Source organism: Zootoca vivipara, chromosome 9 (genome assembly GCF_963506605.1).
Source record: "Zootoca vivipara chromosome 9, rZooViv1.1, whole genome shotgun sequence".
Classification (NCBI taxonomy): Eukaryota; Metazoa; Chordata; class Lepidosauria; order Squamata; family Lacertidae; genus Zootoca; species Zootoca vivipara.
The window spans coordinates 69618374-69642893 of record NC_083284.1 but is presented as its reverse complement, the minus strand read 5'-3'; the positions used below and the strand labels follow the sequence as shown (position 1 = coordinate 69642893).

Sequence of the window (24520 nt, the reverse complement as noted above, 5' to 3'; positions counted from 1 at the left end):
ACTGCTATGTTGCACTTAGTCCAAGTTCTAACTGTTGATGGGCAGCTACAGGACCTTTGCTCTCCGTTCCAATGGTTCCTTATCTTCTTCCAGACAGCCCTCACAATGGATGATGCTTTCAAACAGAAAACTGTCCCCTGTAAAGTAGGGCACATGGCCACTCTATGCGACACATTTGCCAAAACAGGCTGGTAACCACTTCAGACTCTAGAGGACTTGAGAGAGCTTGTTTCCACTCTGAAAAGTTTCTGCTTATCTGCCCAAGCTCCCCAATTAGCTTCCTCAGACAAAGGTCAACAATGCAGTAATAAGTGGATGGCAGATTGCAGTCAGACATTAATATTTTCAGTTACAGAATTGTAACTGAGTACGACTGCTCTTTTGAAAGGCCATTTGTGATATATATATATTTTTCACAGACATCTAATCCAAATATCTATGGGTAAAGTCTGCAAAAATGTGCATTGCACATCAATACATAATGCAAGTTAGACTAAAGGTCTGTTTTAATCAATTTTTAGTCAGTGCCCATTTTTATGGTATGAAATGTAATACTGGTTACCACTGGTAGGGTCATGACCGTTACTAAGAAAATTCACTACATTAATTTCCCTGGTGCAGTGACCTGAATCAGCATTCTATACAATGCCCAGATATAGAGGAGTGTATGGAAGATGAGACGGCTGAAAAGAAGTGGAAATAATTTCTTTTATCACCATTAAAGAATATAAATTGATGCTGGCTGCAGCCAAACTCAGATTTCCATCTCCCTTTGGTTTTGGTACTCTAATGTTCATCAGTAGTCCACAACAAACGAATCCTGCACCTTTTGCTTCTCTTCTTTTTCCTTTCTCACTGACATGGAAACAAATTCATACAAACAACTACTGGTAGTGGGCCACTGATGCATGATTCTTTAAATACACTATACTATATACTTATATACTAACAGGGACAGCGGGTGGCGCTGTGGGTTAAACCACAGAGCCTAGGGCTTGCCGATCAGAAGGTCGGCATTTCGAATCCCCGCGGCAGGGTGAACTCCCATTGCTCGGTCCCAGCTCCTGCCAACCTAGCAGTTTGAAAGCACGTCAAAGTGCAAGTAGATAAATAGGAACCGCTACAGTGGGGAAGGTAAACGGCGTTTCCGTGCGCTGCTCTGGTTCGCCAGAAGCGGCTTTGTCATGCTGGCCACATGACCTGGAAGCTCTACGCCGGCTCCCTCGGCCAATAACGTGAGATGAGCACCAGAACCCCAGAGTCGGTCACGACTGGACCCAATGGTCAGGGGTCCCTTTACCTTTGGTTTGGAGCCGCTTACTCGTGAGGAAGCCACACTCACTCGTTATACATACGGACTCTGAATTGCGGCTAAAATTGTCATCATGGCTGCAGGAAAATGGGAGTACCAGTACCTAAGCTCTGCTTAATAATAATAATAATAATAATAATAATAATAATTTATTATTTGTACCCATCCCATCTGGCTAAGTCTCCCCAGCCACTCTGGGTGGCTCCCAATCGAATATAAAAACAATACAAACTTCCCTAAACAGGGCTGCCTTCAGATGTCTTTTAAAAGTAGGATAGCTGCTTATTTCCTTGACATCTGTTGGAAGGGCGTTCCACAGGACAGGCACCACTACCGAGAAGGCCCTCTGTCTGGTTCCCTGTAACCTCACTTCTCGCAATGAGGGAACCGCCGGAAGGGCCTCGGTGCTGGATCTCAGTGTCCATGCTTAATGATGGGGGTGGAGATGCTCCTTCAGGTATATAGGACTGAGGCCATTTAGGGCTTTAAAGGTCAACGCCAACACTTTGAATTGTGCTCGGAAACGTACTGGGAGCCAATGTAGGTCTTTCAAGACCGGTGTTATGTGGTCCTGGCGGCCACTCCCAGTCACCAGTCTAGCTGCCGCATTCTGGATTAATTGCAGTTTCCGGGTCACCTTCAAAGGTAGCCTCACATAGAGCACATTGTAGTAATCCAAGCAGGAGATAACCAGAGCATGCACCACTCTGGCAAGACAGTCTGCGGGCAGGTAGGGTCTCAGCCCACTTACCAGATGGAGCTGGTAGACAGCCGCCCTGGACACAGAATTAACCTGTGCCTCCATGGACAGCTGTGAGTCCAAAATGACTCCCAGGATGCTCACCTGGTCTTTCAGAGGCACAGTTACCCCATTCAGGAACAGGGAGTCCCCTACACCCGCCCACCCCCTGTCCCCCACGAAACAGTACTTCTGTCTTGTCAGGATTCAACCTCAATCCGCTAGCCGCCATCCATCCTCCAACCGCCTCCAGGCACTCACACAGGACATTCAAATTTGTTCCAGCTTCTGCAAAACATTCTAAACCGTGATTTAATTTCAGCAGTATTCTTTGTATAATATTTCAAGGAATTAATTTATTTATTCAACATACTGTGTTTAAAAATGCCTTCCATTGTCTTATATAGCAATTTATAGAACAAATCCTGTCTCCAGTAATAATTGGTACAGTGGTTACATTTTACTTTTTCTGCACTATGTGGAAAAATCTTAGTTTCTACATGAATCCAGTTGGGCACCACTGCTTTAAAGTGGCCTAAGCTATTAATTTGCTGTTGGAGTTTGCTTAGTGTTACTTACACACGAAACCCATACTGTAGATAGCTTTGGTTATGCATTTATCATATTTATCATAGCAGTCCATATTTATCATAGCAGTCATCGGGAAGGATTCCAACTGACCAGACATTTGGCGGGGGAGGTGCTTGTTTGCCCTTATGATTGACAGTGCAATTGGTTGAAATATGAGGTGCTCCCAGCTTATTTGGAACTTTCCATACTTTGAGGTAGTGCTAGCAGCTAACATACCGTCAGGTGCTTGGGGGTAGAAGCGTGGTGGTGGTAGGAACAGGAATATCATCTGTACCTATACAACCCCTCCCAAATAACTGCCACAGAGCTAATACTTCTGGTGGGGGGCATTTATGTTAGATAAACACTGTTTCTGCTTTTCTCAGAACTTCGATGGGTTGCTCGATCTTGTGCCTACTGGCTCGTGAGGGGTTGTCATGAGTATAGCCACGATTTTCATCACTCATCCACATGCACCTCTCTCCCGCTTTCATTTCCATCTTTCAAATCCTGAAAAGCTGTGTAGAGCTTCCAAAACTACATTTGGTGCCATTTGTGCCCATGGATGGACAAACTGAAACTTAATCCATATGGGATGGCAGTATTACTGTTGGCTGGAGGTTACAGTAATCTGAAATTAAGTGCATAGCCTTTTGTTTTTGTAGAGTTCTGTCCTCCCCTCCAAGAGATTGGGAGTGCTCCTAGACCTGACCTTTTCATTTCAAAGTAATTGACACTTCTGAACTGTCTTCAAAAGTCTGAAATGTATTCATTCATTTAAAAATCCATCCTGCCTTATTATAAGGATTTTCAAAGTGACTCGCAGTATAAAATATGAAACAAATGCAAAGATACAACATTTAAATATTTATTTAAAGCACACTAATGTTCAATTTAAACTATACTTAAATTATCAATTATATTTACATATAGATATCTAAAATGTGAAGCCCAAATTAAGCTGCAATGCATGGATTTAAACTTGCTTCAAACCATGTTTTCCACTTCTGACTTACTGCAAATTGTGGTTTGTAAATTCAACTATTGTACTTGTTCATAATTATGTCTCCAAGACCCTAGGTTGATGTCTCCAAGACCCTAGGTGTTTGAACTGAGCCCATGTCTAAAATGAGGTCCGATAAAACAGCTATTCTGGAATTGACTTGCCACCACTAACAGACTTGCAAAACTTCAATTTTCTCAGAACAGATATTAAAAATAGCAAAGAGTACAATCTTATGCATCTTCCGAATACCCTTTTGGCCACTTGTTCAAAACTGATCGCATGTCTGCCTCTTCTGACAGAGGAAGATTTGACTGGTCCCATCTAGGCTCACCCTTTGGCAAGAAGTATGCATCCATTGAGGCTTACATTTGGCACATTTATTAGCTAATGAGATGCTATGCAGCCTGCTTCTGCCTTCCCCGCTGCCATTCTGTTGAGGTGGTGGCTAGTACACAATCTCTGCTGAGAGGGACTCTATGAGGAGGTGTTTCAAGTTCTTGATATTGTGTACTCCCTCTTTATACTCATTCCCCGACAATCATAATGATGGGGATTTTGCTAGTGTTTTATAAAGCCACCTGAAAGGTTTGATTTGTTATAGCTCATGTCAGTTGAATTGGCAGTGCTCCTTGGAGGATGAATCGGTGTAGCATGCCTGATGGTTCGCTTTTTACAATGACAGTTTAAGCCTGGCATTAGAGTGGTCTCTCTGCTGTCATCATGGAGTAAAACACTCATGCATACTTTATGCTAATACGTATAGATAAAATGTTAAACTGATCACAGTATTTTGGCTTATGTTTTCTGCATAGCCCCTGGCACTAACGTTGGCCTGCTTCTCCTGCATGGCCCACTTAGTCTCCGGTTGTCAAGTTATGACACATTATGATAGAGTTGCTGTTTATTTTGATTTGTAACTCTCTCTTTTTCTTTTCTACTTCAGGCGTCTAAACAGAAATAATCTTCAAGTCCTCTCTGAGTTGCTGTTTCTTGGGACTCCAAAACTCTACAGGCTGTAAGTAGAAGCTATATTCTGTATTCATTGTGAAAGGCTTTGAGTGCTTTTAAGTTGTAAACGAAATATGCCATTGAGTAAGTGCTTTGTCTGCTCCTGGAGTCAGTACACCTTTAATTCTTGTGTTTTTTTGCTTTTTCATAATTTGTGTGCTCTCCTCTGAATTGTTTCTGTTCCATATTTTTTAACTCTTACAGTTGACTGATCTCACTTTTCAAACCAGATTAGTATAAATCCTTTTCTTTTTAGTTTGCTACTGGTTTCTGATGACAAGGTCGATTACATTCTGGGTGGAAACTGGCTTGGAATATATTTCATCCCCCTCTTTGTTTATAACAATATTGAAATGAAATGGCTTAAAGAACCCAAAAGTAAAGTCACAATTTGAAGAGTCTTGGCATTCTCATGGTCTGTAATTTTGATTCCTGACTTTTGGGATTTTATTGTTCTCTAGTATGGCGCATGCTGGAATTTTAAAATCAGAGTAGTGAGCTGTTAAAGGCCTTTGATGCCAAGTGTGTTGTATTTTGTCATATTCTCTCTCTTAATTACAAAGGCTGGGACCCAAATAGATGCATGATTAGTGCTTTGAGCTTGGAATCTACTTTGCGATCCAAGTCTTTCAGAGTAGTAAATCGCTTTTGAAAATGAAGGACTTCTCAGAAGCAGTTTGTGATGATGGCATGGCCTCTTCTGTTCAAAGAAAAAGAGCAAAACAAAGCGAGGCAGAAAGAATCACACTGGGCTATGCTTGCCCAAAGAATCCTCGAATCCTGGCTAGTCTCTTTAAAGCCTTGGCAGAATAAATTATTAACAATGTAAACCTTAGGGGCAAACCTGGAAAAGGGTCTACAAACAGTCAATCTATACATTAGATACATTTTGATGTTTTGCTAGATATTATCTCAAGATTAATATGGAGTGGATACTATGTTAAAAAGTACCTACAGTACATGTTTTAATAGTATTTTAAAGGGAAACCTGATATTTTTTTTAAAAAATAGATGCTACAGTATGAGCACAAAATACCGAAAAGGGCTGGAATCATTACTGATAACATGTATTTAAAAAAATTATTTTGCTCAGGCCTTGGAGTTTTCTAAAAAAAATTATTGTGATCTATGTGTACTAGCAGGGTATGTGGGTGGCACTGTGGTCCAAACCACTGAACCTCTTGGGCTTGGCGATCAGAAGGCCGGTGGTTCAAATCCCCACGATGGGGTGAGCTCTTGTTGCTCGGTCCCAGCTCCTGCCAACCTAGCAGTTCGAATGCATGCCAAAAAGTGCAAGTAGATAAATAGGTACCGCTCCGGTGGGAAGGTAAATGGCATTTCCATGTGCTGCTCTGGTTTCGCCAGAAGCAGCTTAGTCATGCTCCGGAAAAACTGTCTGCAGACAAATGTTGGCTCCCTTGGCCAGTAAAGCGAGATGAGCGCCGCAACCACAGAGTCGTTTGTGACTGGACTTAACTGTCAGGGGTCCTTTTTTATGTGTACTAGCAGTTGAAGGAAAGGTTAAGCCCATTAGCTGCTTTCAAGCAGTAGAGTTGAAGTGGGCTATGTAAATCTCAACAAAATAATGTTTGCTTTGAGAGCCTTGTATGTGCCACATGACAACATTTTGCTTTCCACTTTCTTTTGCAGATTGTTTCAGGTTGTTTTTGTGTTAAGGATCTAAAGCTTAAAAGTTTATACTAAATTATTGCTTCTGTTTCTTTCTGATTCACATAAATTAAGCTTGGTTCTTGTACTTCCGACAACTTTGTTATCAGGTTGTCGAATGTGGCATTTGAATAGTGTACACTGATCCATGGTAATTGAAGTCAATGGAATTTGTTTGGTGTAAGCATTCATTTAGTCTCTTTTGTGGGAGGCTTATGTAAAACCTGTGGTTCTACCCACATTGAATTCCAGTGGTATGGTTATTTTCACTAGCAATGCTAGTGTAACATACATGCTTCTGATTATACTCTGAAATAGGCAAAAATGTATTGTAAGGTAACAATTTGTGCCACTTATGTATAGAATTTTCTACTTCTGTAAAATAATATTTAAGTAATTCTCTATTGGAACAGTAGAGAGGGATGCTATAACTACTAAATATTTTTCACAATTCAGAGAACCTTTGGGTAGTATCAAATAATCATAAATAGAGGGGGCGGGAATAGCTTGGTTAGGGTGCAAGTATGTGAGAAAGTAATACATAATTACAGTCTCATAAATGTGGGGTGCCACAACAGTGTACTGCAACAGATAGTATAACATTCCTGATGTTTTGGGATCATTTTTGATCAAACTGACTGTGTTTTTGTGTCTAGTTATAATGTGTAGAGTCATACCTTGTGTTGCGTTAGGTTCATGTTGCGTCCTTTTGGCTCGCGAATGTGGCAAACCCTGAAGTGTATAATTCCGTGTTTCGCCGTGTGCGCATGCGCAGAAGCGTTATGCGCACTTCACGCATGCGCAGAAGTGCTGCTCTAATTGCGGACTTTGGGGGGGGTGAACGGCACCCCGGAACGGATCGTGTCTGCAACTAGAGGTACCACTGTATTAGAACAGCTAGGTGAACATAATGGGGTGCGTTACCTATAGCTCAAATCACATGTTTCTTCAGGTTAAATGGTCTTACTAGAGTGCCTTTTAAACATTTTAGCTCATGTGCAGATTGCCACAGTGGTGCCAGCTTTAGTTAGTTACTACTTCTCTCCTGTTGTATTATGTTTACTTTTTAAACTTTTAAAACATTTCAGTGCACTTCTAATGATCACCTGACATCCAAAGTTAAGTGAATCATGTGACAGGTAAGGAAGCATATATGCTTGTTGCATAGTGTAAATGCAACACAAAGAGGGCGCACTCCATGTATGAAATATTAGGCACGGTTGGATGCTGCCAGTGGCCAGCTTTCCTTTCCTTTGCTGTCTGCTCCAATTTCTCTTTGGCTGAGTTGAGAGCGCGCGGCGTGCTCAGGTCAAGATGCTTGTTCAGAAATAGAAGTACAGTTGCAGCTGTGTTTGGAGCAGGAGGCTAGTTTAAATAGCATTACCATTTATCCAGTCCATTAACAGAACTCTGTAAAACAATATCAACTCTACAATAAGCTACAGGGCGGCATCATAAAATTACAAGCACTTGGTGACAGATGGGACGTGTAAGTAACGAAAAGTGATAGGTTGAATATTCAAGAGACAATATTCTGATTTTTTTCCCCCTGCCCGAATACTTTGCCTCATTGGTTGTAGAAAGTTTCTTTGTGTTTTTCACCTAGCTTAAGTATGAAAAATCATGTTCCCAGTAAAGTTTGCAGCAGGTCAGCTACTGGTGGGAGTATTTTTAAAAAAATACTGTTGGGAGACCAAAAAGAACAAAGGTATCAAAAAGAGTGGAATAAATTTGTAGAATATTTGAAAGAATACTGTAAAATCTGAAAACACCAGTAGGTTTATTCTAAAATACAACAAGGATATATTTAGCCATTGTCATAAAGGTATATGTGAAGTTGATGTAAGAGAAAGACAGGCAAGTAAGAGTAAAGCACTGAAACCCGAAAGTTGGAAAAATAAAACCAAGAGAGAGGAAAGAGGAAGTCAAGTTCGAAAGAACAAGTTTAGAAGAAAAACTACATAGGAAAGAGAAGAGAGGTAAATAAGGTACGACACATGGTATTAATTGTAATATATATTTGTTTTATTTGAGAAAAGTTTACATTATTTCTGTTTTCTGTATGAATTAATCTCTGTTTGTATATTTGAGTATCTGTTTAACAAATAAAAGCAATAAAAAAATACTGTTGGGATGTCAGATTGTTATGTGTTTTCTCCTCTTAAGGGCAGTGTAGTTAGTAAACCAGCCATTTTAGGACAAGGTAGGCAATGATGTTGATGTTTGTCTGTATCTCTAGTTCAACAAGTATTTTTCTTTCTTGGAATGACCCACATTGTCTCTAGTGACCCACATCCTAATACACAGAGCATTAGCTATAGCACCTTTTATGCAGAAAACCATTACAGCCTACTGAGTGCTTATCTGAGACAAATAGATTTTGACTGATTAATTTGACTAGTTAGGCTACAGTTCATTGATTGCCATTTGCTGCAGGGTGCTGATTTTGGACCCGAGCTCCGTGGTTTTAAAAGATACTTCTATAGGGGTACCGTATTTCTAAACATGCAAAAGTTAGTACTTTAATGTAATCCTCCTGGTGGGTAAATTGTAGCTAATCAAGAAAACCTACAGTGGAAGTACTTGCAATTTATACGTGGATTAATATGGAAAAGCATACAAGGATGTACTTAAATATTATCAGGTTTCCTGAAGCTTAAATTTACTTAATACTTTTTTCTTTTCTTTTTTTAATGATGGAAGGAAAAGGTTTTCCACATAATCTGACTTGTTGCTCTGAACTATCCATGTAGTGCATTGGTTCTTATATAGCCCCTAACAAAAGCACAAAGCTGCATGAGGAGGAACCCTTGGAAAAAAAATTCCTCCTGAATTAATTTCTGCCAGCTATGATTAAAGTGTGTGGTACTAGATGTGTCAGACACCATAGTTCTTTGCTTCATTTTACTCCTGGCCTCTTTGGCCCCTGCCACAATGAATCCAAGAATGGTTACACAGGAATTGCAGGTTACAGTTGCTACGGTTACCGTTGTCCAGTCGTATCGACATCATTACTCATCTAGTGAGTTACCATGATAGCTACCGCTGACTCCCATTCCTGGGAACACTAGAGCCGTTTGAGGCAAAAGAGATGAAAGTTCTTCTGATGGCTCTTATGTTTTGTAGACGAGACATTTTTCTGTCTGCATGATCAGCATTAATATCTGTTTCATAGCAGTACCTTGAAGGGAGGTGAGAATAAAAACTGTACTGCATTCAAATAGCACAAATAGCATGTGATTGCTACAAAATGCAGAGTATAGAGGGGAAAATTGACACTTTCCTGTTGGTGTCCTTATTTTGTTCTTCTTAACCCACTTAGGGTCAGGAAAGGGAGTATTGGTGATTTGGCTTTATAAAACAGTTATATCCAACACTGTTTCAGTGAGACTAAATGAGCACGTTGTTTAAACCACTCCTAAGTTTAAATCTGAGTAAACTTATTAAGCACTTTCAGAGTTCAGGCAGGTGGCTTGGGTAGTTAAAACATAGACAAGGAATGCCCACTTGTGGGTTTTAATGATTCTTTCTTCTTTCAAAAATGATTGGGGGATCGACAAAGGACATTAATTGGCTCATTAGGGCCTCTGTATATATAATACACTGCTGCCTATAAATTGTGATAAACTTACAGTATGTGGGTGATAAATTGGTTAAAAGACAGATGAGCATTAGGGAAAAAAATAATGTAAATTGGAATAAGACAGTGCTTTTTTCTGGGGTGACACAAGGGGATGCATACTCCTAAACATTTTGTGAATCTTAAGTTTGGCCTCATTGAGCGGCAGTATTTCAATATGAGTTGGGAAATGAGAGTACCCCTAAAAATTTTATATAGAAAAAAAGCACTGGAATAAAGGAACAGATTTTAATTAGAAGAGCATTTACAACATTGTGACTTTATGTTCTGCTTGTTAGATGTTGTGTGAAAATTGATAAATACTCGAAGCAGTGTCTACTTTATTTGGCTTTTGCTTGCTTTTAGAAGCCTGTATTGTTGTGTTTTGAAATGTCATCGTAATAAAAACTGATACTTAATTGAGCAACAATATGATTAGTTGGACCATAATTGCCAAGAAAATGAACAGCATTGCAGAGTGTGATTGCTTGGTGATTGCCGCTGTTGGAAAGTGTTAACTCTTTTTGTAATGCACTTATTGCCTTCATTGCCTGCTTGTAGGCTTCCAAGAAACATCTGGTTGGTAACTCTTGGTATTAGGATACTGAACTAGGTAGGCCTTTGCTGTGACTCAGCAGAGCTGAAGTCTGCTAGTTACAGGTAGGTAGCCATGTTGGTCTGACTAGTCGAAACAATTTTTTTTAAAAAAATCCTTCCAGTAGCACCTTAGGGACCAACTAAGTTTGTCATTGGTATGAAGTGTGCTGTTCAGTTTCTGCATTGCAATATTATTATGAATCTCTAAAGGTCCCCAAATTGGCATTCTATATAAACTTTATCCTGGGAAGATTTTTATTTTCTCACTTTTAAAATTAACACTGCAGTTTTGCTTTTTGTGAATTAAAGGTGGGTGGGTTTGTTGTTGTTTTTTTTTTTTTTGTAGAATGGAAACCATAATATGTGATCATTTTCTGCAGGCTGCAGTGCAGGTACAGTGGTACCTCGACTTACAAAGATAATCCATTCCGAAGGCACCTTCGTAGGTCGAAAATTTCGGAAGTCAAAAAAGCGGCTTCCCCTTTAAAAAAACAAGAAATGGAAACGGAAACATTCGCAAGTTGTGTAAACCGCATCTAAAACTTCGTAAGTCGAGGAAACCACATCTAAAAGCGCCGCGGTTTCCCTTCGGAGGTCAAAAAAACCGTAAGCGAGCAGCCGTTTTTGCCGCTCGTAACTTGAAAATACGGAAGTTGAGTACTTCATAAGTCGAGGTACCACTGTACTAACATTTTGATAATGCCAGCAATAAGGTGTAAGTGTCCTTCTCTATAGTGAAATGGTAGAAAAGTCTCAAAGACGAGTCTTTTATCCCATCATAAGCAATTATTTTCTGGCAAAAGAAGACTTTTGGGGCCTTTATTCTACATGTAATGATTTGATTTCAACATAATAGTATGTAATGGAGTCAACTGTGCAGATGGTTTATTAAGGTGTTAGGTTCTGATTTTTGTCTTGCTCAAAGCATTCCCCCCCTCCCCAAAATAGTTTTAAACATAAGTCATGCACCTATATAATGATACATTTTTGCACAAATGAGCATGCAAGTTCTACGAAGTGCAAGTGTGCTTCACATGGTATCTAAAACAACATGTACTCTGCTGCATTTTCAAAACGACCTTTATTGGGATCATTATTTTGAAATTTTGATTGAATTGCCCTCCTAAACTTGATAGTCCTAGCTGCTAAAATAGATTTTCACATGTTAATGTCAAATGAAATCATTGGAATTGGATAACCTTTGTAGTTTGTATGGTTATTCATAGCAACAAATAAAGTTTTAACACCGACTGTTTTGGATGCAGTATATGCCTCAAGTGAGCTTTGTCGCACTTTATTGCACGTTTTGCCCTCCTTTAGCTCATATTTCTATTTTATTTATGCTTCCCCATTCAAGAACAAAAACAGTCTCAGTCTAATATTTTCTTCAATCATGAGATGCTGTTTCCTTGCTTAAAGGAATTGTGCTCTATTGCTTGAAACAGTAAGTTTTCCTCAAGAATATTTAATACCAATTTCTAACTTTGAGGTTGCAGATTTTATTCAAATTGTCATTCCACCCAGTTATACAGAATTATTTAAAACCTACACATGATAGCAACTTATCTGTAGACCCGAGTAAACCTGAGTAAAGTGTGTGTATGTGTGACAGAGAAAGAGAGAAGTTTTCCAAAGGAAAATACCACATACTGCAAACCTCAGAGCAGTTTACTGCCTGTTCCATCCAGATATAATGAAATAGATGTCAGTCTAATCCAATTCAATTCACCGATTCCTTTTAGTAGGGTTAACTTTGAAAGTTTTGATGAATCTGATATAGGAAACAAAATCCCAGTGAAGGAAGTAATTAAAAATGCCAAAAGGTCAGGAAATGCCATTGTCATATGGCACAGAAAGGGGGCAGGAAATGTTATAAACCAAGGACCATGACTCTTCGCTCATGCTATGTGTGCATCTATGTGTACCCATGTAATCTTCATTAACTAATTCAGAAAGCTGGAGAAGGAATGAAAACAGGATAATGACAGAAGAACATGCAAGTGCAAGCCATGATCGTGGTGAGAGATTAAAGTTCGCAGTAACTGAATAGCTGAGAAGACGCTCAAAGGAAAGTTGATTGCTTCCCCTCCAACTGTTCCAATTGATTGAAAAAACCTCTAATTTAAAGTTCTGTTTGTTCTCTGTCTTAAACGATCAGAATTTCCTTTTAGAACTGGGGGGAATACTCTGAAAGAATCCAAGGATAAGAAGTCATTGCTGGCCAACAATTGTTCCTAATCCTCACAAAATGCTGAAGAAATTAAATTTATTCTTTATTGCTCGAAGTGTTACCTAGGTCACTGGGCGATGGGAAAATTGAACTGGAAGTTGAGTGGTCCAATCTTTGTTTTGTGTCTAGATGCTTAACCTTAGACACGACAAGGCATCTTAGAGTGTTGTGGGAACGAGGTTCAGAGTATTAAGACCAGGACTTTTATTACCCTGGATTTATAATGGGATGTGCTGTCAGGAGATGAAAATGTTGTGTTTACATTTGACTATTAAATGATCATTTAATTAACACCTAAGTGTGGGTGGGTGTCATTTTTTTCTGTGGAGGCTTAAACATTCATGCTGCCTAAAAGTACATCTGCAAAAGGCATTTATGAACTTCTCCAAGACAGATGGACAGTTTTAACTTGAATCTTTCACCACAGAGTGCTTAAAATATAGTACAGTATGTTCCTAAAAATATTGTTTTCACTTTAATGTCAAGAAATGTATGTGCAAAAGTTACAAATACTTCCAAAAATCGGAATAAACTTTAACATTTTTTATGAAAACAGCTGTCCTGTTAATCACCCAACCTATATTCTTATATGTAAAACATGTTTACTTGGGTAAGAGTTCTGTGGTGGAAATTCATGTGAAACTGAATGGCTTCTGATAAGTAAGATCTTAAATTATTGTTTTTACCCTCTGTTGTCATCTCAAAGAATAAAATGAAATTGGCAATAAAATGCAACTCTGCTTTGCATCATACAAACCAGTTTCTGTTTTGGAGAAACTGGTAGCTGTCCAGACATCCAAGAAGTCTTTCTGAACAACAAGAGCTCAGTTCAGAGATTATTCCAAAACATTGATTGCACTGACCATATTTCAGAACTTAAGCCACAGTTGGAGCTTGCAAACATATACAAACTGTGGTTTAGAGTTGCTTGTCTCCTCTTGTTCCTATGGTGGTGAAGTTGAAGGAAAAGCTGTAATTACAGTATGTCACTTTGCACAAACCCTGGGCTGCAGATCCAATTCAGCATTGTTGGTCTACTCCAAAGAGTGGTTTATAAATTCAAATATTATGCAGGTCTATAATCAGGCTTCCATGACTAGGATTTACTGTGATGTTTGAACAGAGTCCATATATAAAAGAAGGTGCTGTACAATAAAACACCTACAGTACTCTGGAGTTGAGTTGCTATCTGTAATGGACTTGCAAAACACTGACAGTCATACCTGTAGAACCACTTATGAGGTTCAAAATCACATAGAGAATACCAACACCAGAATACCCCTTGGATTTCTTGTTCAAATTGGAGCCCGTTTCTGCCTCCCTGCACATGTGAAACTAGCAGGGAAACCTTAATGTAGAAGTGTCTTCAAGAAAGCAATGTCGTATGAGGACCCCATATGTCTTGAATATCTGTGTTAAAAGGCAATATAAGAAATGTAGTTGTCAGGGATTCTTGCGACTACTCCAGAGTAACGACGCTCCGCATGCTTGTCTTTAAACAGTTTTTATTAGTGCAGTCTATTTACGGTGAGACAGGTGTGTAAAACATGTCTGCTCATTCCGATGCAGAATCCGGCACTGCCCCCCCCCCACGTGATCTTCTCCAACATAGGAGTCTCGGGACAGTGAATCTCCTCCCTTTCTTTCTCCTGCATAATTCCGGAACCGGAGGAAAGGGTCTACGCTCCATGCTTTCATTTTCTCCCTTCTCCCCCTCTCTTTCCTCCCTCCTGTGTAGCTGGGGCTCTCCCATGCTGCTGGAGCCCTGGCCCTCTCTCTCCACTTCCTGACTAGCCTCCTCAGAGCCCTCGCTTCCATCACTGCTTGGGGAGGAGCTACTTCTGATGCAAGGGGGGGGGTTCTCTGTACTTTCTCCCCCTTACAGTAGTAATGAAACTTTTCTGTGTTTCTATTCTCAAAAACTGTATGTGTACCTTTTAAAAATCCACTTCAGTACAGAATATTGATCAATGTCACATTACTCTATTTTGCATTCTGAAATATATATGTAGTGGATTTGTTTTGAACACCAAACCATGGTTTAGCCTTATGAAAATGAGACTTGGAAAGATTTGCATTCTCCTCCCCAAGTGTGGCTCCAATGTGAGGCACATTGCTTCCTGTTCTGTTAACTGCAGTTTAGGATGCCTTCCAAAACAGGTTGCGCTAGTTAGGTAGATGGCACACCAGACTGCTTTAGTTGTATCAGTGGGGTTGAAGGTGCCTAATCAGATGTCATCCTTTGAGCAGCAGACCTGTATGCTGTGCGGTAGGAGGCTAGCTACCACTAGTTTGCCTTAGGTAAAGGATATTGTATTTTTAAAAACAAATAAAGTAACATTTTTGCCCAGGGATTAAAAGTTGAAAAGAGAATTTATTTTCACTCTCTTTCTCTTTTAGATTTGTGGCGGCTTTAATCCCATTTGTGTATTACCCTTCCCACAGCGATCAATTATCTATTAACAGATGGCTTGATTAACTCATTTGGCTTAGATTAATAAGCTTTAGTAAGGTCCCTTGTAAAAACGGAAGTACTAGGACTAAACATTTCTCCCAAGTTTACAAAAAAGCAGGAAATAAAATACAGAAAGACCAATGCAAAAAAACACATTTCATTTTATGGAACCATGAAACATGACAGCTACTGCCTTTTCTGCTTTAAATAAATACAGTGGTGCCTCGACGTACGAAGGCACCTTCGTAAGACGAAAAATTCGTAAGTCGGAAAACGCCTTTGTAAACGCGATTTCCCATAGGAATGCATTGAAAATGGAAAAATTCAGATGTCGAGACATTCGAAAGCGTGCGGCCATTACCCCCATTCGTAAAATTCGGTTGTCAAGTCGTTCGTAAGTTGAGGTACCACTGTAAATAAATCTACTTTTTATTGAAGCGCATCCACTTGCAAAAACAACTGGTACCAGATGGGTTCTGATGGGGATGTGATTCCATAGTGTGACTGTTACAGAGAACACCATCCACCTGTTTTGCCTAGTGGTTGGTAACACTACTTTTCAAGTGTCTTGCACGAGGAACATTCCAGCGGGACATCTTATCAGCATTCTATGCAAATTGATGCCCCCGAGTGGCCCTCAGTTTCATCAGTTGAAAAAAATACGTTAATGGGTCAGTTAAAGCAAGGGAAAAGCCCCTTGCCCAGATGGGAAAGGTCCCAATGTTCTTATACTAGACCCGACTGGTGGGCTCCCTTGCTGGCCGACCTGTTCACAAGGGTAGATACAACTGGAGTACAGTGGAACCTCGGTTTATGAACACCTCGGTTTATGAATTTTCAGTTTATGAACGGCGCGGAACCATCTGGAACGGATTAATTCATATTCCATTACTTTCAATGGGAAAGTTCGCTTCAGTTTATGAACGCTTCAGTTTATGAACAGACTTCTGGAACCAATTACACCCATGCTTCAGTTTATGAACGCTTCAGTTTAAGTACTCTGCGGACCCGTCTGGAACGGATTAATCCACTTTCCATTACTTTCAATGGAAAAGTTTGCTTCAGTTTATGAATGCTTCAGTTTATGAACAGACTTCCGGAACCAATTGTGTTCATAAACCGAGGTACCACTGTAATGACAGAGGCATGGACAAGCACAATCATCGTTCCAATATACAAAAAGGGAGCACAGATAACCATCCAACTACAGACTAGTAAGCCTCCTCTCCATAGTGGGGGAGCTATTTCTCTTCCACATCTAATTCTTGTTATGTTGTGTCATACCAGGAACTGGTCATTGGTCAAGAAGGGGAGTTGCAAAGCAAGCAGACTAGAATATCTGCTAGCTTCAATAAGCTTTTAAAATCTTATGGAAAGCATTCAGTTTACACAGAATAGTGAAATTACATGCAGAATTACGTGAGGAACATTTATTTCTCTGAAGCATGACACCAGTATCAGTGCTGCGCTTGCTTTTAGATAGAGAGAACAACAGGGGAAGCAATTGTGGAACTGTTGCCAAAGGCATTACTGTGTTGCTGCTGTGTGTAAGTTCAATTACTGAAGCAAGATTTGAATAAATGAAATGTTGCCTTAGAGGGAGGAAAACTATACAGTGTCATGGTCCTGTGTGTTATGCCTTATGTGTTACGTGCTGGTAGGGAACTGACGGCATGTTCCCTCTAATGCCAAGCTTCTGAGCAGTGATACTCTGTGCGAATTAAACTTGGCATTTCATCTTTTGCAGTTTACTTTGTTCCTGCCAAATCTAGTCACTCTTCTCTTGTGCCTTCAGCACTGATGGGCACAGTTATAAGTGTTCATGCCTTCTGTTTGGTTTCTCAAGTGTTTTTTCTCTCCACATGAATTCATGTTTCAGCATTAAAGGATAGGCGATCAAAGCCTTTTAATTGGAAGAGCTGTGGGGCTGATTGACATAGATATGGTATCACTTGAAGATGGTAAGGCTTTTGTGTGATAGTCCTTGCATTGTGTCCCCCCCCCCAATATTGTAGTTGGTTATCATGTCGTAAACCTGATTGTGTGTTATGACCTTTATGGTGTTTTTTCCAACCTTTATAATAACTTATTTGGTCTTAGAACCTCGGGTCTTTTCCTCAGCCTCTTTTCTGCATATTATCAGTTCTCTTTTCTTAATACAGTATTAAGATCGCCTATTTAAATTAGATTATAATTGTGTTGCCATAGCTTTACTTTCATGATTTTTGTTCTCTTCTCTCAGTTTTTAATTATCTTATATTTTGTTCTGTTTATATTTATATTGCGAGCATTTTGATGACAGGGCCCAACTTTCTAGCCATGTTGGGAAGGATTATTATTGGTAATAAATGTGAACTTTAATATACACTTTTCCTATGCCTTCCGTATAGTGCACACGCAAACTGGCATAGTAAAACATTTGTGAACAAATTTCACAGTTACCTGATTTAGACCATCAAATGCAAGAATTGAGCTGCACCTTTTTTTGTTCCCTCCTTCTTACGTACTTCTTATTCCCAAACTTTATAAACCAGAATGTTCCAACCCTTAAAATTTGTGGTGTTCTGACATTGCATGTTTTTAAAGAGATGTCGAGCAATGGTTGGTAAAAGTGTTTCTGAGCAAATAATTTTGCCGGGGTGTTTCAAGTTACAAAATTATTAAGGGTCCTAAAGGTAAAGGGACCCCTGACCGTTAAGTCCAGTCGCGGACGACTCTGGTGTTGCGGCGCTCATCTCGCTGTATAGGCCGAGGGAGCCGGCGTTTGTCTGCAGATAGCTCATGTGGCCATCATGGCGAAACCAGAGCACACAGAAACGTCGTTTACCTTCCCACCGGAGGGTGACCTATTTATCTACTTTCACTTTGACGTGCTTTTGAACTGCTAGGTTGGCAGGAGCTGGGACTGAGCAGCGGGAGCTCACCCCATCTTGGGGATTTGAACCGCCGACCTTCTGATCAACAAGCCCTAGGCTCTGTGGTTTAGACCACAGCACCGGTTCTAAGTCTGCATTAAATGGCAGTTTGGAGGAGGGAAGGATCACATGTGTTTCTGAAGTTCATAGGCTGGCCAGAAATTTTAGGATTCAATTCTAAAGTGATATATATAATACTTAAGAGAATAAAAATACAATATGAGGTTGAATCCTGACAAGACAGAAGTACTGTTTGTGGGGGACAGGAGACAGGCAGGTGTGGAGGACTCCCTGGTCCTGAATGGGGTAACTGTGCCCCTGAAGGACCAGGTGTGCAGCCTGGGAGTCATTTTGGACTCACAGCTGTCCATGGAGGCACAGGTTAATTCTGTATCCAGGGCAGCTGTTTATCAGCTCCATCTCGTATGCAGGCTGAGACCCTACCTGCCTGCAAACTGTCTTGCCAGAGTGGTGCATGCTCTAGTTATCTCTCACCTGGACTACTGCAATGCGCTCTATGTGGGGCTACCTTTGAAGGTGACCCGGAAATTACAATTAATCCAGAATGCGGCATCTAGACTGGTGACTGGGAGCAGCAGCCGAGACCACATAACACCGGTCTTGAAAGACCTACATTGGCTCCCAGTACGTTTCCGAGCACATTCAAAGTGTTGGTGCTGACCTTTAAAGTCCTAAATGGCCTCTGTCCAGTATACCTGAAGGAGCGTCTCCACTTCCATCGTTCTGCCCGGACACTGAGGTCCAGTGCTGAGGGCCTTCTGGTGGTTCTCTCACTGAAGTGAGGTTACAGGGAACCAGGGAGAGGGCCTTCTTGGTAGTGGCACCCGCCCTGTGGAACGCCCTCCCACCAGATGTCAAAGAGAAAAAGAACTACCAGACTTTTAGAAGACACCTGAAGGCAGTCCTGTTTAGGGAAGTTTTTAATGTTTAATAAATTATTGTATTTTAATACTTTTGTTGGAAGCCACTCAGAGTGGCTGGGGAAACCCAGCCAGATGGGTGGGGTATAAATTATTATTATTATTATTATTATTATTATTATTATTATTATTATTATATTATATGAGACAAACACCAAAGGCTGATTCACGCATCAACAGCTTGTTTTATCCAAGCAATCCTCCTTCCATGTGGGATTACACTGAAAAAGATCAGAGTGAGTTGGGCGGAATGTAGATGCAACCTTAAATACAAAGCAGCCATTTGTTTCCATTTCCTCCCACAGTTTATGATGGTGGAAACGATCACCCAGATTCTGTATACAGGATGAATTGTTTGGTGAAAACAAGCAACAAATTTATCATGCATGAACTGTCTATGTGTTATAAGCTAGTTGAATTCAGCAGAAGCAGAAATGGGAAGTTGTATTTAGGATTCTGGTGTTTGTTCTTAACAGATGCCATGTTTTCGTTTCATTTGCACCTCTTCATTTTAGGATACACTACCCATAGACCTCCCCCCCCTAAATAAATTCACACTTGACTCAAATTTTGGTTTGGTTTTTTGGCAGAATTTAGGCCACAACTTTATTGATTACAGAAAGTGAGTGGTTGCATAGGCTCTGGTTTGACTAGCTCCCTGCACCCTTGCAGGCAGCGCTGACCCAGGGTACCAGTATAGGTCAGCCAAGGGTGAACACCTAGATTGGCAGAAAGCTGGGAAGAGGCTATGTCTGCCACCCAGATGTTCCCCTGGACTCAGGCACGGGTACAACCCCCTCTCAAGGGTTGACAAAACCATTTGAGTCCCTGGATTCCTTGAACGGAATACCCTTCACATAGGGATGGCAAGAGCGTTCTCCCATCCCTATCACCTGAACCAGTGCCTATCCGCAACCTTACAAGTTGTGATAATTTGCTACGTGGCAGGCGAAACCCAAGAGGCACCAGCCAATCAGCCAAGTGGGGAAAATTCCTGCCATGCCCCTGTCCCAACGACAGATGACACACAACAGCATAGCAAGTTTAAGTGCAAAAAGCCCTGAAATTAGGGAGAGGTGGGTGGGTGTTCCGAATGCATGCACTGAAAGAGGAAGCTCTGGGTCTCATGCATGGGTATATATAGGTCCCTTGATCCGTTTGGACTGCACCCCATTGGCCAGATTGAACCCAACATCGAGGGACCTACTAATCGGGTGTTGTGGCTGACCAATCTTACCCGCCCACAACACAGGAGGTCGGTCTCCAGGTCTCACCGCAAACACGTGCCCTCTTTGAGGGAGGACACGATATAATGGAGGAAACTGAAGAAGGAACATCCTACTTGAGTGTAAGCTGGGAAGGTATCAGACGTATACACAGTTCTTTTGGGGGGTACTCAAGGGTACACAGTGCCAGCACCTCCTCCCAATATATGAAAAGTGTGGTACAACTTCATGGTGAGTACCAGCACCTTTCCTCCCTCCCATAAAAATAAAATTAGAAAGCACTGAGTATACGTGCGCCTAGAAGTCCAATGTTTCATTCGACAAACTAAAACAAATTTCAGGAATATGCAATAGGTCTTAACCAAGTAGTTGCTAATAATTTGAATTTTTATGCTTAAGTAAGGAAAGAATTGCCAAGCCCAAATGCGCATGCTCATGCTGCAGTATCCTATTTGGCCAGTTTCCATTGCAGCTTTCTGACATTTGGATAGCACAGGCCTTTGTAAAGACTTTAAAAATGTGTAATCTGTAGAATGTTTTAGTAATCCAGTGGCTAATGTTTTGTTTGGAAGACGGAAAATAAGCAGTGCTTCGATCACGAAAATGCCAGCTAATTTCACCAATTGCGAACTGGAAAAAGATGTATGTGACTTCATGCCACTGCCTGGAACAGAAATATATAAATAACTATTTACTCTAATGTTTTATGCATAATTGATACCGTGAAATAAAGCCTAGTTGGTATTTGAACACAGGGGAATGTCTTAATACACAGTGCTATGAAGGGAAAAATGGAATAATGACTTGATGTTGATGAGTGTCTGCTGTTACTGGTCCAGAGGGAGTTACGATAATGGCAGCAACCCAAGCTCTATGCTACAATCACAGTGAAGAGAGAAAACTTAAGAGGTTTTGTATTTGTCATTGTTAGCTTTCTAGAAAAAAATAGTTTTAGAGGTGAACTGGAATGCTGCTGAATAAGGCAAAAAAAAATCCTATTGAGATATTCAAAGGATATTCACAGTGGCCACAACGCCATTTTAAATAATATTGAAATTGCAAATTGACTTCAGTCTGCTGAATCAACCAAATAGGTATCAATTTCAGAAGCAGCCGTAAATTTAGTGCATTGACTCTTTGATTAACACCTGCTTAGACAGGAACATCAACCTATAAATTTTGAAATTGCTGGCTGAGATGAGAACAGTGGTGACTCACATTTCAATACAGTGGAACCTCGGTTTATGAACACCTCGGTTTATGAACGCTTCAGTTTAAGTACCCCGCGGACCCATCTGGAACGGATTAATTCATTTTCCATTACTTTCAATGGGAAAGTTCGCTTCAGTTTATGAATGCTTCAGTTTATGAACAGACTTCCGGAACCAATTACACCCATGCTTCAGTTTATGAACGCTTCAGTTTAAGTACTCCGCGGACCCATCTGGAACGGATTAATCCATTTTCCATTATTTTCAATGGGAAAGTTTGCTTCAGTTTATGAATGCTTCAGTTTATGAACAGACTTCCTGAACCAATTACACCCATGCTTCAGTTTATGAACGCTTCAGTTTAAGTACCCCGCGGACCGTCTGGAACAGATTAATCCACTTTCCATTACTTTCAATGGGAAAGTTACAAATTTCTGTTAGAATATCAGATTTCACATTTTAGTTCTAGGGTGGATGGTATGTGGGCCTGGCAATTTCTCGGTCCCCCCCCCTTCTTTCTCTTAGTCCTAGAACTTCATCTTTCTCTACTACCTTAGCTCCCCATACTTCCTGCAAAGGTTAGTTCAGGCACTAACAGGATCTACCCTATGTCTACCATCATGAAAGATAGATGCAAATAATTCATCCAGCTTCTCCACAATCTCCTTATCATCCTTTAGCACTTATTTGACAGCTAACGAAGAGGAGTGCCACTGTCTGGGACAAGCCTGGCATGTGGCAGAGGCCCTATCTCTGTGCAAGTGGTCAGTAAGCTGCCAATAGTGGAAACCTCCAAAGTGGGGCATCTGGGGACTGGGGAAAGGGCACCAGAATATTCCCTGAGGAGCAAAATCCATGGGTCCCTCTGATGCACCAGCCTAGAGCTGCCTCCACAAAATCCCTCTTTGTGTTCCTCTGGAAGGCTGCAATCCAATAGACACTTTCCTGACACTAAGTCCTATTGAAATCAATTGAGGTTTTTTTTCTAAGTAGACATGGTTAATGTTTATAGTAGTATATGGTATGAAGAGCCAGCAGGAGAATTTCACATAGAAAACACAGGCACAACAAAGCATATCCAGGTGGGTATGCAGGTGGCGCTGTGGTCTAAACCACTGAACCACTTGAGATTGCCAATCGGAAGGTCGGCGGTCTGAATCCCCACGACGGGGTGAGCTCCCGTCGCTCGGTCCCAGCTCCTGCTAACCAAGCAGTTCCAAAGCACACCAGTGCAAGGAGATAAATAGGGAAGGTAAACGGCGTTTCCATGCGCTCTGGCTTCCATCCCAGTGTTCTGTTGTGTGGTTTAGTCATGCTGACCACATGACCCAGAAAGCTGTCTGTGGACTAATGCCAGCTCCCTCGGCCTGAAAGCAAGCTGAGCACCACAACTCCATAGTCTCATTCGAGTGGACTTAACAGTCCAGGGGGCCTTTTTCCTTTTTACCCAGGTGGCAGAGAAGTCAGTGTCCCCATTCCACTTTCCCCAAGTCTTTTTTTTTTTATGAAAATGAGTGCTTTATGTCTACATGACATTGTGTAGGACTGGAGGAGGTATAAACGTTTCCAGAATACATAGTGATTCTCTTTGTTTTACTACAATATTGATGGTTTCTTCTGTTTTTGTTTTAATTGCCTGCTCATCAGAAACTGATAAAATGAAATAGGTGCTTGAAACCCTACAGTATAGAAGCTTGCAGCACTGTTCATAACAAAATAAAAATAAAAAGTAAATTCAGTTTGTAGTAATTGTCTGAATAAACTGAACTTTTAATATATGAAATGTTTTAAAAGTATAATTTTTTATGACAAAGCAAGTTATACACAATAAGCTATTTTGTTCCTAAAGTAACACAGTGACATTCAATCTGTAAAAGGCACTAAAAAAAAAAAAGTACTGTATATTCCTGCATATAAGACTACTTTTTAACCCAGGAAAATCTTCTCAAAAGTCGGGGGTCGTCTTATACGCCGGGTTGTATTTCTTATACGGCGAGTATATCCCAAACTCTATATTTTAACTGTAAAAGTTGGGGGTCGTCTTATACGCCCAGTCATCTTATACACCGGAATATACGGTATTTCTTATTTTTCAGTCTTCCCAAAAATTTTTTGGTTTAGTGTTATATTCAAAGAAGGCCATTGTGAACAGTTTAGAAGTGATGTTCTCATTCTTGAATTCTCCTTTAGACATACTGAATACTTATTACTGTACAGTCAACCTTGGTTGACGAACGCCTTGTGACTCGAACATTTTGGCTCCCGAACGCCACAACCCCGGAAGTGAGTGTTCTGGTTTACGAATGTTCTTTGGAACCTGAACATCTGACATAACTTCCGAACATTTTGGAAGTTGAACGGACTTCCGGAACAGATTCTGTTTGACTTCCGAGGTACCACTGTGCTTTAGTGTTATAGCCTAAGGAGGATAAAAAATAATCATTGTTGAAACTTTGGGCTGCTAATTCAGAGTTTGGGGATGTTGTGTGACTCATTCCCTCTAGTTACACGTGGAACTCAAACAGACGTAGAATGTATTTAAAAGTCTTGCTTAGCCATAACATGTCAAAGCTGGAAGTACCTTGAGAGCAGATTTCCATTTTACTTGTTAATAACATTAGAGCTGTCTTAGAGCCAGCATTAAGATGACTGAGTGAAACGGTGGAATGGGAATAGGGTTTATTTGGCGGGTGGCAGTAGGGTCAAAGAATCTGGAAGCAGTTCTGCAACTTCTTGAAATGCACTCCTGTGTATATTCTCATTCAGAAATTCCATTTTCAGATTTATTCTTGATAATGCATCTATATTATAAAAGCAGTAGGTCACAACTGGACCTAATGGTCAGGTGTCCCTTTACCTTTTTAACACTGATTTAATTTTTCAAACGTGTTTATTATCCTCTCTTTCTGAACGGTAGTTTGCACGATTTCTGTGTGAGATTTTCATGCATTTTTCCGTTTCAGCATAACAGTCCAGTGTATAGATTAATGAATTCAAAAATTGGTCTCAAGGGAAGGCTCCAT

The 24520-nt window shown here is 40.5% G+C and overlaps 1 protein-coding gene across 4 annotated transcripts in view; it reads left to right on the top strand.

Annotated features, from left to right (window-relative positions):
* SLIT2 (slit guidance ligand 2) overlaps positions 1-24520 on the top strand; it is a 211925-nt gene that overhangs the window by 22880 nt on the left and 164525 nt on the right. For all 4 annotated transcript variants that reach the window (XM_060278968.1, XM_060278967.1, XM_060278970.1 and 1 more), the window contains exon 4: positions 4571-4642. In XM_060278968.1, coding sequence (XP_060134951.1) covers positions 4571-4642 — 72 coding nt within the window. The remainder of the gene's footprint in view (positions 1-4570; positions 4643-24520) is intronic.